This window comes from Mauremys mutica, chromosome 2 (assembly GCF_020497125.1).
Source record: "Mauremys mutica isolate MM-2020 ecotype Southern chromosome 2, ASM2049712v1, whole genome shotgun sequence".
NCBI classification, from domain to species: Eukaryota; Metazoa; Chordata; order Testudines; family Geoemydidae; genus Mauremys; species Mauremys mutica.
In genome coordinates this window covers 257,082,404-257,097,669 of record NC_059073.1, presented here as the reverse complement: position 1 = coordinate 257,097,669, position 15,266 = coordinate 257,082,404, and the positions used below count along the sequence as shown (strand labels likewise).

Below are 15,266 nucleotides of genomic sequence, written 5' to 3'. Positions count from 1 at the left end.
TTTGATTTTTGACCAGTCTCCTTAAGAACTAGACCACTTTGTTTTGTTTATACTTCACATTCCAAGGGCTGGAACTAAAAGTGTGTATACACTAAGAATTCCATTATTTATAACCTTGTATCCACCAAGTTCTCTTTCCAGTCTGCCTGTGTGTTAGTTGTGCTGGTGTAGTGAAATGATCTTAAATACAATGATCCAATAAAATACCTGCAAGTAAAGGATTTAAAGGAGGTATTCTTTAAAGAAGCAGAAAAGAGCGGGGGGAAGAGAGAGAGTGTCAGGTCTCCTTCTTCCTTTACAGGCCATCCTTTTTAACCATCATTTGAGGGGAAAGGCGGCGAAGATCCAGCAGAGAGTTGGCTGGGGACCCAGATGGGTAAAAGGGGAGACCTGACAGCAGGCTCCCCAAGCATATATAAGTGATTATGGAATTATCTGCACTGTACAATTCTATCTGCCAGGTACTCCCAGACATCTAGGAATAAAGTTGCAGCCTAATTAAGCCACATTCAGCATCCCCTGTCCTTCTTCCAGCGTAGAAAAAGACACTCAGATGTCAAGAAGTGAAGGAGGTCATATTTTTAAACCTGCAAAAAAAATTGCTAGAGACTAACATTAGTTAGCTGCTGATACATATGAATTCTTATGCAAAGGGTTGTATATATCATGACTACTCATACTTAAAAGGCTCTAGAATGCCAACGGTCAGTACTCTATGTGGGCATGTATTTATTTATACACACATCTCTTCTATTTTAAGGCTGGAAGATAACAAGGATGGTCTTGTAGCCCTAAGACTCATAGGGAGGAGTTTTGGAATCTGTACCTGAACTTGAGTGATAACTGTGATATTTATAAGTTAAAAATAAATGCTAAATAAAAAGTTACTTATAGCTTGAAAAAAAAATCTATCATCTGCAATTTGGAATCTGCCCTGATGACGCAGTGTTAGAATTAAAGAGAAGATAAAAAAAATTCAGATCACAAACTGCAAGGCATTCAGCAATTCTGTATTTACAGAGCTCATGCCAATGAACATTCATGTACATTTATAACCAATTAATGGTGTAGCTAGTATCCATATTTTCTTAAGTAGCAACTATCTCAAAGTAAAAGTACAATAGGTCATAGTTAATCTGTTTTGCAGGGGGGAAAAAAAACTACTAGCAGAATTATCTGTACAAATATTTTCTTAAAAAAGAAAACTTCATAACTGAACACTTAACAAGGAAAAGTGACCTTCTTAAAGTCCAACAGGCTTTCCACCCCAGAATGTATTTAAGCTTCTATCATAAATCTAACACTGAAAGGACACTAATTTGGGCATGGGATTTTATTTTCAAGACAGGAGATAAAGGTAAGGTCAAAATACACATTTTTAGTCTGCCTGAACAGTTTAGTTTACCAAAAGCTAATGAACTATTTAAAAATCCAGTGATGCCAATACATCATTTTGATATAAAACACTTACATTCAAATAGACTATATCGCATGTGCATTTGAAATGAAGCCTTTCCATTCTCTCAACCAAAAATGACCTACTTTTCTAACTTCTCTTGGTATGATAAATGGTGTGATAGAAATGGTGAATGCCTTCCTTTTTTCCCCCTAGAAAAAGGTAATATTTCCCCCTAATACAGAGACGTTCATGGCCCCTACATTATTGAAGAGACAAAAAGTTACCTTGGAGGAAGAGGGGGAGTATACTTTATGCCAATGGCAATTTACATATTTCTTGCTTTGTCTAGTACTAATTATGTAACAAGGGCTCTGTCATAGGGTAGCTGGCCCCTGTAGATAGACTAGGCCCAGCTCCCCTGGATCAGGGCAGGTGAGTCCAATCAGCCAGTTAAAAGGGGCTGAGCTACACATCAGCCTATAAAAGCACTGCCATTGGGCAGGAAGAAGGTGACTGATTAGGACAGGCTGTGCCTTGGGGGAGAGACACACACTGGAGTTGAGCTAAGTCTGGTGGTAGGCCCCCTGTAGCAAGGGACCAGGTACTCAGAGAGACAGCCCTGAGGCTGCTGTCCCAGACAAGGAACAGAGCTGGTTAGAACTGGGAAGCTGCCAGAGGCCTAAGAGGGGCACAGCTGAAACCTGAAAGTGAGGACTGACTTAAAAGACTGTTTTTTCTGTCTGTTACCTTGCTTCTATTAAGAAAATAAACCTCCTTGAAAGAGACTGGGAATGGCAGCATATATTTGGGAGTTGGAGAGAAGCCCTGCTTGGTCACAGGCCCATTTTCCATTACAATCTTTAAGAAACAAGTTCTGATAGAAATTTAAAAAAAAAAAAAGGAGGTGAGATTTAATACTAGCTGTAACAGTGTAAAAATCTTGGGAAAGCCTCACAGAAGGAAACCAAGTACTTTGAGTAGAAATGTAAAATTTACTCTTAACCAACTTAGTTTTATTTATAAATAACAGAAAAGCTTAAGATTCATAACAACTATTTTTAAATATGGCCTGATTTTCAGATACTGGTCATATGTATGTGCATGCATTTTGCATGAGCACATTCAAAAGTGTTGGAGAAAAAAGCAACATTGATGCTTCTCTTAAAAATCAGGCCCATTATTTGTTAAATAATGGATTTTAGTCTGAGAAAATCAAAATACTGTTGCATGCACCATATTTTAGGTAATATACTGCATCACAACAAACTGTACTTGAATCATTTTTAGCTAAAATTTAAGTGATTATGTGGAAACACCTGTAACTTCATTTCTTAGATATGACTGTTGTACAGTTTTGTATGTCATTGAAATGCTGAATGAGGATTCCTTACAGACAATATATAAACTGCTAAGAAATATTTTTAAACTGCAAACCTTACCAGAATTACATTCACTTCAGACAGGTGAATTGTAATGTACTGAATATGGTCATTATGAACAGCATAAATAGAAAATGGTTGAGATATTCTAACTTGCTGTAGGGCTTTCAACTGATATTTTTTTAAACACAAATGGACAACTCAGGTAGCAAAGCACTATACCTGAATTTAGTCTGGCAAAAACACACTTCATTTCTAAAGTAACATTGCAAGGGTAACAATGGCTATTATGGAAAACAATATGAAAATTGATGTAGGAAATGAAGCAGTGGATTTTCTATTTCTATTGTCAAGAATGCTTACTACTAATTTTCTCTCTGGCTGAGAAAATTAAGTCTTCCCTGTAGGGATGCTAAAATGTTTCATTCTAGTATGATATGCTCAGCACAGGACTACTTTCTTCTAATGCACGCAGCTAAACAAGAACCAGGTCAGATTTGATAAGTGTCTTCGTAGGAAATAGTGTCTATAATATTTTCAGTATAAATTTGCATTGTTAAAATATAGTGCAATATATCAGTACATTTCACATTCAGTATACTCATTGTAGTTTTACCACAGTCGTAATTTATAAAGCTGTAGGGTGCACTGATTTAAATCGAAGTGATTTTAAGTCCCATATTTTAATCAGCAAGCAGGAATTTAATCTTGTTTTGTATTTGTACTTTTAGTTTTCTTCCCTAAAGAAAGGTTCATTCTTATTGGTTGGTATAACCATTAAAACACGTTTAATCAAATATAGCCAACACTATATACACATTCATTTAAACAATTATATTGCTTAACATACATTTACCCAGATTCTTAATTTGTACATTGTTAGAAAATGATGAACGAAGCATTTATTTACTAGATGTTTTTTGCTCTGGATTTGTGTCAAGCTGTATTTGGAAACTGGAATTAAATTAGAACTATAAAAACAGCATTTTAAAGTAGTTTCTTAGTTAAATAAAACCATTTAAGTTTATTGAATATAGGATGCAGAATTTTTTTCTTTAAGTGATTTTAGACGATTACAAGTATCAGGCGGTAGCCGTGTTAGTCTGTAACCACAAAAACAACAAGGAGTCCGGTTGCACCTTAAAGACTAACAGGTTTATTTGAGCATAAGATTTTATGGGTAAAAAAACCCACCACTTCGGTGTTTTTTTTACCCACGAAAGCTTATGCCCAAATAAACCTGTTAGTCTTTAAGGTGCCACCCCCAGACTCTTTGTTGTTTTTAAAAGATTACACTAAATTTAGCACTTAATATGTTGTCAATTTCAATTTTTTTAACTGGTTCATTTTTAAAAAGAAAAATGCATTTTAATTAAATAAAAACTCTGATTTTTATCTACCCAGCAAATTTGTGTTTTCAGGTAAAAATATGACCCAGAACTACTTACCTTACATGGGAATAAAAATGGGTGTGTTTCTTTTTAAGGCAGTGGGGTGGGGAGGAGAAGAGAAGCATATTAACCATAAATAACTGTTTCAGTGCTGACTATTTCAATTCTTAACATACCTAAAACCTGCCTTGGAGACAGCCATATCTGCAATTGGGCTATCTGAACACAGATAGCTTTAATGATTTCAAAAAATTGGGCTATGCTAGGGTAAACGTCATTCTACTCACTTTTTTTCCAGTGTTAATGAAGAAATTTATCTATGGTAGTAAATTACAGAAGCAGTTTGCATCATTACAAAAATCAAGTGTGAAAGATTTTCCATGATGAAAGATATCTTACAAGGCAACAAGAAAACTTAGAATAGTCAGGAGAACTTTGATACTGAAACAGATTCACATGTTCATCCTGTGGAAGAGTAGTGCATTAAAAAAGTTAAAAATACTTTGTGTTTCAGTTCAGCTGCACTTGATTCAAGTGCTGCTCAGAGGTTTCGGTCATTATAAATTAAACATGGTCGCTGCCTTAGCAACCAGAAGTACCAGCAAAATGTTCATGTTCACAGAATAAATAGATGCAGTCTCTTTTGCAACAAGTTATCTCACTCCAATATGGGAGGTCATCCATTCCAGACCTTGGCATAATCTGAAAATTAATAAGAGAAGTCGCAATGAAGCTTTTAATCATTTGCTCTCATACAAGTCATCCTACCAAAAAGCACCATCTTTTGCCATCAATTACAGGTGCATGTGGCCTAGGTAATATTTCTTTTAAAGCAGCCAAAAGCTCCAATCACATGAAAGAAAGTTCATCTTCAATTTCCTTTCTAGAGCCAAAACATGCTACTCTCAATACATATCATCCAAGGAGTGAAAGGAAAGATATAAAAATCTTAATGGGTTTCCCTCATGGCAGTACAGAGTACTTACCACAATGCTTTAGGGCAGGGGTATTCAAACTTGATTGCATTGCAACCCCCTTCTGACAACAAAAATTACTACACGACCCCAGGAAGAGGGACTGAGCCCCCCTGAGTCCTGCTGCCTTGGGTGTGTGTGTGGGGTGTGGGGCAAAGCTAAAGCCCAAGGGCTTTAGCCCCAGCCAGGGGCCTGTAACATGAGCCCCACCACCCAGGGCTGATGCCCTTGGGCTTCGGCTTTCGCCTGGGGTCGCGGGGCTTGGGCTTTGGCCCCAGGCTCCAGCAAGTCTAACGCCAACCCTGGCGACCCCATTAAAACGGGGTTCCTCCCGATCCACTTTGGGGTCCCAACCCACAGTTTGATAACTGTTGCCTTAGGGCCTACACAAATATCACATTTCAAATGCTGCTTACATTAGATCTTCATTCAATGCCAGGGTGAGGCTAACACAAAATCATGTCTGGCTGAAACTCAAAATTGACTGCCAAGAAGCACCAAAGTTGTATATTGATGGATTAAAACAACTGACAGTGACATTTCTCTTTTGGCTGTAGTATACTGTCAGACCCTATATTGTCAAGTATCAGAGGGGTAGCCGTGTTAGTCTGGTTCTGTAAAAGCAGCAAAGAATCCTGTGGCACCTTATAGACTAACAGACGTTTTGCAGCATGAGCTTTCGTGGGTGAATACCCACTTCTTCGGATGCAAGACCCTATATTATTCATTAACACACTGAATTTTGGTAACACAATAGGGCCAAGAAGAGAGTGATCCCACCTTTTCATTAAAGAAAGCCTTTTTCAGTAGTATTCAAATTATTCAAATTAAGTGAACAAATAAAATTCTATTTTGTGTCCATTAAAGAAAAAGGCACTGGCTTAATTAAGGCTTCCCTACAATAAATTATGAAATGAGAATGTGGAATTACATAGAATAGCCATATTAAGAACAAGTTACAGTAAGTACATCACCAATTTAAATATGAAAGGAAATAATTTGACCTGAAAATGTAGATCTGTTTACACAAAGCCAGATCCTCATGAGTTACCCATCAAAGTTACCTTTAGCAAAAATAATAGTAGCTAATTGGACAAGTCAATGGATTAATTTTTGGAAATAAATATCCAAAATTAATAGACCAAAAATGGGTCAGTACCTCCCATTATAAGAGGAAAGTGATGGAGGTACAGGCAGACACTTACTACACAGGACAGTTCCAGCTGTATCTGAAAAGCAAACTTCACATTTCATCATTGTGGGGAAGATTTTTTTTTTTTTTAAGCTTCCAAATGATCTGTTATATCCACTACTTTTGAAGCCCTGAGGCAGCATTATCAGAGCATATTCTTCTACTATTTTATTGCTGAAACAAAATGAATTCTACAAATGATGAGGCTATTTGAAAATCAAGGCATATGTTTAGGCCACCTAAGAAAACTGGGTAATTGAATCTGAATGAAAAACCAATGGCTAGCTCCTGTCAGACACCAAGAATGTCTGATCTGTGAAGGCCAGGGGTCTGAGGAAAGCTCAGTTTTAAATTTTAGTAACTGAGATAGAAGTTAATAAGTCAATTACATCAACTGCATATAGGTAATGGGTTTTACACCAGTAACAAAGTAGGTCTTCATGTCATAGTGAATGCTGACAAACATGTCTTTTTGAGTATACATCTGAAAAGTCAAAATAAGGTCTGTTAGGACTGCACATTAAAAAGACATTCCAGGATGAAAGGATGGAAGTCTACTTGTAGGAATTTCTGGGAGCACTAAAATATTTGTTGGCTCCTATTGAAGATACACTTAAGGCAGGGGTGAGCTGCAGCCGGTTCGCACGGGTTCGCACGAACCCGTTGTTAAATTAAGCAGCCATTTTAGAACTGGTTGCTAAATTTAACAAAAGTTCCGGCCCAAACTCACTTCCCGCTCCTCTGCTGCTCCGCCCCCTTCTCCTCCCCCTCCCCTGCTTCCCGCGAATCAGATGTTCGTGGGAAGCCTGAACAAGCAGCATGGAGGCAGGTAAGCTGGGGTGCGGAGGGGGAGGGGAGGTGCGGCTGGCTCAGCAGCTCCCGGTCCCAGACCGCGGCTCCCTCCAGCCTAGCGCCGGCCCGGGAGCGGCTCGGCCCGGGGAGTCGGGCCCGGGAGCGGCTCGGCCCGGGGAGTCGGGCCCCGCGGCTCGGCCCGGGGAGTCGGGCCCCGCGGCTCGGCCCGGGGAGTCGGGCCCGCGCGCGGCTCGGCCCGGGGAGTCGGGCCCCGCGGCTCGGCCCGGGGAGTCGGGCCCCGCGGCTCGGCCCGGGGAGTCGGGCCCCGCGGCTCGGCCCGGGGAGTCGGGCCCCGCGGCTCGGCCCGGGGAGTCGGGCCCCGCGGCTGCCGCTGAGCGGTGCCTGCTCTGGTCCGGCCGGGCTCGGGGAGTTGGGCCCCGCGGCGCCGGTCGTGGTCCTGGCAGAGTGGACCCGGTCCCCAGGCAGTGTGGTAAGGGGACAGGGAGGGGGTGGGTTGTGGGGGGGTGGATAGGGGTCAGGGCAGTCAGAGGGCAGGGAACAGGGGGATTGAATGGGGGCAAGGGTCCCGGGGAGCAGTCAGGAAAGAGCAGGGTTGGATGAGGTGGTGGGGGCACTCAGGGATAGAGAGAAGGGGTAGTTGTATGGGGTAGGGGTTCTGGGGGGCCATTGAGAATGAGAGGAGGGGTTGGGTGGCGGCAAGGGGCAGTCAGGGGACAGGGAAGGGGGGGGATGGGTCAGGGGTCTCGGAGTGTGTGTGTCAAGGAACATGGAGGGGTTGGATGGGGCACAACCCCCCCCCCCCCGGAGGGGAGGGGGGGAAGGAGGGAACCCGTTGTTAAAATTTTGGAGGGAGGAGGGAACCGGTTGTTAAAAATTTGGCAGCTCATCACTGACTTAAGGTGTCATATCTGCAAAGGTGAGAAATAGGAAAAATCCTATTTCAGAAGACCTAGACCAATGCCAATGGGCTTTTAAATCACACACCATTTTTCATTTATTTTACATTATTGAACTTAGACACACATTACTGGACACCTACCCTTCTCCAGTCAAAGCACAGCAGGACTGAATGTGCCATGGGTGATCCTTTATGGAACTAAGGGTGAGGTATTTAGATATTTCAGCAGCTGTCATACAACCTTTCATGTCCTGCTTATTTGCAAAGATGAGAACTGCAGCCTTCCGTAAATCCTGGAAGCAAGACAGAATATTTATAGTACTTATGATGCCAATGTTATGATAAAAATCTAAAGATTATATAATGTTAAATATATTTTTCCCACAGTTACAGTAAAGTCATTCTATATTAAAATTATGCAGTAACATTTAATTTTGAGAGGCTTATTGCAACAATAAATTATAGTGGAAGACAAACTTAACGATTCATTTAGAAAGCTGTTCTAACTAATATTCCTCAGGCATCAAATTAGGGTTTGCTTCACTTCTTGGTCCTTTGGTCTTGCCACACTTCACTGATGACTAAGCTAAAAGACACAAATGATATATTTTCTAAAGCAGCTCAGTATGTTCAGCCAATTAGATTACTATTGGAGGAACATTCTGGAAATCTTTAAGTGAGATAATGACAGACTCGAAGAGTTAACATGCCATAATTCTGTTGAAATTACTTCCAACTCTAGGTGCTTTTTTAAATAAATTTAAATGGTTTAGAAATTTTATTAAGACAGGAAAGGAAGAAACTAAACTTCATAATTTAACAAATCCACCTCATACCTTAAGAGCTTTGTCACTTTTGCCTAAAGGGCAGTTCTTACTAGTAATGTTTGAATAGTTTAAGTTAGATGTGAGACATTTAGAATGTTGTCTAAACTTTCCATGTAACTAAGGCAACAAAAATAGGAACAGCAGATTTTTTTGGAGCAAGGCAGGAGAGAGGAAGACATTTCATAATCAAGAAACCATTAGGTCAAATTTTAAGAATTCAATACCGATTAATCTGCTAGGATTAGTGGAGATCCATTTCTATATCTGGATGCTTTAAAGAAACAAAAGCAAAGTTAAGGTCCAGTGCTGCAAATCCATACTCTCACAAGCAGTCCTAACTTATAGACTAGTCTGACTGAAGTCAGTCATCAGGACAACTTACATGAGTTAAGACTTCTTAGAATCATGGAAATGTAGAGCTGAAAAGCACCCTGAGAGGTCATGTAGTCCTTCCCTTCCCCCCCTCCCCCCCAATGCTGAGGCAGTATTTGAATAGGTGTGTGCAATATTGGGATCCATTTTGAAATCATGGGGAAAATTTTGAATAAAAGGCTTCTTCCATCTATTTTAGAATTTATTTTTCACCCCCAACCCCAGAGCAAACACTATTTTTATTGAACTGAGCCATTTAGAGACAATCTCCTTTCATTTTTAGAAATAGATTATGAATCACTCAGATAACACTGAGTACTGCTAATAGCCAAGACTTCATTTGAGATAGGAAGGGAAGCAAGCATAATCCAAAGATTAACCAATTATAACACTATTTATGATTCTTTACATTAATGGGATGCAAGCAACAGTGAAAACTAATCTCAAAACTTGTGTTAGAAGCTTTCAAGCTTCTTCAAAATTTCATTTTTAGCTGTAGTTGTAAGACAGAGGAAGGAAAAACAGTACAAGTGAGACAGCACGAAGTTAAACATATAAAACTTTTTATAATCTGTATAACTTTTATAAAAGAAACTGCTACCTTGTTACAATAGAATGAACCCTCCTAAGAGTGTTAGAACATGGAGCATGTATTTTTCATGATATCCTGACTGTTCTTGTCTAGACACCGACAATCTAAAATTTTTAAAAAGCACAGTTAATGTACATCAATACCTATGCTAATGAAACAACTTTGTTTTGTAAAAGGTTAAGTCTTCATGTTTATAATTATTTGGGTGCTAACAAAAAAGGAAGCCTACAATCCAAATGTATTGGAATGCTGAGTTTTTAAATATACCTCATGAGCCAACATTCTGTAAAGTTCTTCTTTTGTGATAGAAAGTCGTTCTCTGTCAATGCTGTCAACAACAAGAATGATGAACTAGGGAAAATAAAAGAAAAAGTTTTTTTCAGACTACATATAAACAAGGTTCCACCTATATATTTTCTGTAGTCTGACTTTTGCAAGAGAGACTCATTGGTTAGTAAATGTTCTTTATGAACAACAGACTTGGACTTTTCTAACCAACACATCTGACTTCTGAAAGCATACTCCACACTCTGTCCCAATCAGATTTTGGAAGGCATTTCAGATTCTTAAATCTTGGGCTGAGTGCTGTAGCTATCTTTAGAAATCTCACATTGGTACCTTCTTTTCACTTTGTCAAATCTGCAGTGAAAGTGTTCTTAAAATGAACAACATGCTGGGTCATCATCCAAGACAGCTATAACATGAAATATATGGCAGAAGGTGGGTAAAACACAGAGCAGGGGACATACAATTCTCCCCAAAGGAGCTCAGTTACAAATTTAATTAATGCATTACTTTTTTAACTAGTGTTATCAGCATGGAACCATATCCTCTGGAATGGGGGTCAAAGCATGAAGGGGCATACAAATGTTTAGCAGATCTGGCATGTAAATACGTTACAACGCCAACTACAAAAGTGCCATGCGAATGTCTGTTCTCACTTTCAGGTGACATTGTAAATAAGAAGCAGGCAGCATTATCTCCTGTAAATGTAAATAAACTTGTTTCTCTTAGCAACTGGCTGAATAAGAAGTAGGACTGAGTGGATTTGTAGGCTCTAAAGTTTTACGCCATTTTGTTTTTTAGTGCAGTTATGTAACCAAAATAATAAATAATAATAATAATAAAAATCTACATTTGTAAGTTGCGCTTTCACGATACAGAGATTGCACCATTGTATTTTAGTCGTGGGGGAATTCTGTGTCACTGCACATGCACAGAATTCATGTCCCATGCAGATTTCTTTGCTTCCCCACAGAAAAATGATTTCTGATGGGGAAGCAAAGGGAAGCCGCAAGAGCGGTCACATGCCACTCCCTGGCAGCCAGGTAGGTCGGCTTGGGCACCCGGAGTAGCTGGTAGAAATGTAAATCACCGCTGGGAGGAGGAGGGGAGGATGGACCGTCGTGCGTGTGAGACAGTGCCTCTTGCTCGCTATTGCAGCACGCTCAGCATGGAGGGGCAGGGCTTCAGGTGTTTCTGAGGAGGTAGGAATGGGGCAGGCTCTGTCCCCACAGGCAGAACAGAATGTATAGAATTATAGGACTGGAAGGGATCTCGAGATGTCATCTAGTCCAGTCCCCTGCACTCATGGCAGGACTAAATATTATCTAGATCATCCCTGACAGGTGTATACTCCTGGGGGAATTCTGCACCACTGTACAATGCAGAATTTTGAAGAAATTAAGGGCTGGTCTACACTACGGGGGGAAATCGATCTAAGATATGCAACTTCAGCTACGTGAATAACGCAGCTGAAGTCGAAGTATCTTAAATCGAATTACCTACCATCCTCACTGCGCGGGATCGATGTCCGTGGCTCCCCACGTCGACTCCGCTACCGCCGTTTGGGTTAGCGGAGTTCCGGAGTTGACAGGAGCTCATTCGGGGATCGATATATCGCGTCTAGATGAGACGTGATATATCGATCCCCGAGAAATCGATTGCTACCCGCCAATACGGCAGGTAGGGAAGACGTACCCTAATATGCACACAGAATTTCCTTTCCCCCCCCAAACAGAAACGGGCTGCAGTGTTGCTAGTTGCCACTAGGGGCCAGCAGAGCCCTGCTCCCAGGCAGAAGACACTGCTGGGAGGAAGAAAAGGAAGCTAGAGGGTTCCCGGCAGTTGTAGTTCCCAGCATGCCCTGAGGGAAGGAGGTGTGAGCAGGAAACTCCATGCAAGCTTAGTACTGAGCATCAGGCTGTTTCTCCCTCTGTATCCCTGGGCTTATGGGGGAGGGGTTGTGGGTGTCTGTCCACCGAGTTGGGGGTGGAGGGGAAGAAACAGGAACTGGGCTGTCATAAGAGTTTCTTTAACTTTATTCCCGTGGGAATTTTTTTGTGTGTCTGTATTGTTACAGACATACTTGCTGACAGGTACTTTCAAATAAATTACCAAAATAACTGAACTGGTGTTATTTTGACAAATAAAATTAGCAGAATTTTAAAATATTGTGTGCATAATTTTTAATTTTTTGGCACAGAATGCCCCTAGGAGTAGGTACTTATATGAGGTGAATTGAAAAATACTATTTCTTTTCTTTATCATTTTTACAGTGCAAATATTTGTAATAAAAATATAAAGTGAGTACTGTACACTTTGTATTCTGTGTTGTAATTGAAATCAATAAATTTGAAAATGTAGAAAAATATCCAAAATAGTTAATAAATTGGTAGTCTATTGTTTAACAGTGCGATTAATTTTTTTAATTGTTATTAATTTTGTTGAGTTAATCACATGAGTTAACTGCAATTAATTGACAGCCCTATATGAGATATATAAAATAGTATACTTTACTGGTGATCTAAGGTTGGATTATCAGTTTCAAGAGTGTCTATTGCTATATGATTACTGTGCGTATCCTACTACACAAGTGCACACAAATCCCAGATTGCACATGTGTAGTCAGATGTGAACGTGCTAGTCATGTGCATAATGGAAATTTGACCCATGGTGAGTGCATAGTTGAAAGCCAGGCACAGAGCAATGATCACTTAGTCAGTATGCCTTATGTATCAGAAAATGTCTAAGCTTGGATTCCCCCAAATGCACTGTAAAGTGAGGCATTTTAGAAATACATTTTTACCTGTTACTATTCGGGCTTAAAAAAAAAATCTAACTGCCAATAGCACAGAGAAGATCTCAGTGCTTGTCGGAGGCCTTAGCTTTGCATTCACATAGCACTTCAGGGCCCTTATTCTAACTGGAATCTCTAGACCAGCGATGTCAAACTTGTGGCCCATAGACCAGATCTCTCCTACCCAATATATTTAATATGACTCACATGGTACCTTATATTTTACCTAGAAAATATAAGATGCTAGGTCTCAGTTACAAAGGTAAGCTTCAACTTGTGTTTCAAGTGTAAACTGACGTCGTACTGACGGCTGTGTCTGCAGAAAAGCTGAAACAGGGGCATGAGCTTCCTGGCTTGCCATTAATCTCGTGTTAGAGAGGAAATCCCAACAATGCTGACATATAAAGTGTCATCAGCTATTTCACATTTTTGTGGTGGAATAAAGATGGAATTGGGAATGAAGCCCACTGACAGGGGAGTTCAGTGGCTGCAGTGAAGAAAATGGAGAGACAGAAAATAGGGGGAAGAGGAAGGAAAAGAGAGAGAGAGTAGAAATAACAGTCTTAAAGGGGAACATTTTTCCACTGAATGATACTGAATAGAAGAAAGAATTAAAAAGTTAACCACCACATAAAGCTCTACATTCAATTTCTGGGCAAACCTCCTATTGACCTAAGAAGAAGCTCCACTATGGATTGAAGGGAATATGAAGTTTTTATCCCAGCCCACATACCCTAATTAAAGATGAATTTCAGCCCCCTACATAGATTGAGTGATATCCACTCAACCTACTGTAATAAACTTTTAAAACTGTATCTATAGACTAATTTTCAGAGGTGCTGTGTACCCACAATTTCAAGGCAGCTGATTTCTAGCTCTTATAACTGTAAAAGTAACCTTCCAAATGTAAACTAATGTTCTCTTCCTGAAACTGCACAGAAACGGCTCTAATACCTCTGCTACTGCTCATAGCTTTATCAAGCATAAGATATAATTTATAGAGCAGTTTGCATGTTCAAAACAGTGTACAAACAACTAATTCTGAACACTTCAGAAATTTTGGCAATATTACCTTCATTTTACAGATAAGAAAACAGGAAAAGGTATAGGCTACAATCGCAAGTTAGTGGCATAGCAAGGAGCATTAGAACTCACTACCACAACTACCAAACCTATGTGCACCTTCCTCAGATCACTTCCCTTACCAAATTAACAAGAGTCTAGTCATTCAGAAAGCAGTGAAACTACCAAAATAAATAAAAAAAAGCAATCAACTTAATGCAGCTGGGGCTGCTTTTGAAGTCTAGGAGGGACAGTAGAGTGTGTCACTGGGGTTATTCATGGGGGAAGAGACCAGGAAGGTTCATGTAGTGAAGAGACCTCTTTCCTCCCTCAACTGCTTTCAGCAATTACAAAGTGCCTGAGTAGAGATAAAAGACTAAATTACTCTTCCCTTCCAGCAGCAGAGAGCTGAATTTCAGACACCTATCAACCACAGGTGGATATGAAAGATCCCCAGGGACAGCACTTTAGAAGGAATCTAAGCACACTCCCCAATCCCAGAAAGCAAGGAAAGGGGGTAGAGTGGATGAAGTTACTCATGACAGCATTGTCCGAGACCTTGTATCTTTCTCTGGCTAGTAGGTTTTAATCCTCCAGATCACGGATCGGCAACCTTTGGCATGCGGCTCACCAGGGTAATGGCACCGTCCCAGGTCAATGGGGGCTGTGGGAAGCGGCGCGGGCCGAGGGATGTGCTATCCGCCACTTCCCGCCGCCCTCACTGGCCTGAAGCAGAGAACTACAGCCAGTGGGAGCCACGATCGGCCGAACCTGCGGACGCAGCAGGTACACAAACCAGCCCGGCCCACCAGGGTACTTACCCTGGTGGTCCACGTGCCAAAGGCTGCCGATCCCTGCGCCAGATGGTCTGATAATTTTTGGATACCTGGTACATCACTAGACTTGATCAGATCATGAAATTTTCAACAGCAAAGAGGAAGAGACTGTCTAGGAAGGAGTACTGCGGAAAGGGATCTAGGGGTTATAGTGGACCACAAGCTAAATATGAGTCAACAGTGTGATGCTGTTGCAAAAAAAGCAAACGTGATTCTGGGATGCATTAACAGGTGTGTTGTGAGCAAGACATGAGAAGTCATTCTTCCGCTCTACTCTGCGCTGGTCAGGCCTCAGCTGGAGTATTGTGTCCAGTTCTGGGCACCGCATTTCAAGAAAGATGTGGAGAAATTGGAGAGGGTCCAGAGAAGAGCAACAAGAATGATTAAAGGTCTAGAGAACATGACCTATGAAGGAAGGCTGAAAGAATTGGGTTTGTTTAGTTTGGAAAAGA

At 40.7% G+C, this 15,266-nt stretch overlaps 1 protein-coding gene across 3 annotated transcripts in view; it reads right to left on the bottom strand.

The window, feature by feature from the left end:
- Nucleotides 1-1,506: 1,506 nt before the first annotated feature.
- ARL5B (ADP ribosylation factor like GTPase 5B) overlaps nt 1,507-15,266 on the bottom strand; it is a 36,476-nt gene continuing 22,716 nt past the window's right edge. For all 3 annotated transcript variants that reach the window (XM_045004874.1, XM_045004873.1, XM_045004872.1), the window contains exons 4-6: nt 10,105-10,188; nt 8,188-8,339; nt 1,507-4,871 (exon numbers count right to left, since the gene is read on the bottom strand). In XM_045004874.1, coding sequence (XP_044860809.1) covers nt 4,823-4,871; nt 8,188-8,339; nt 10,105-10,188 — 285 coding nt within the window. In that variant the 3' untranslated portion in view covers nt 1,507-4,822. The remainder of the gene's footprint in view (nt 4,872-8,187; nt 8,340-10,104; nt 10,189-15,266) is intronic.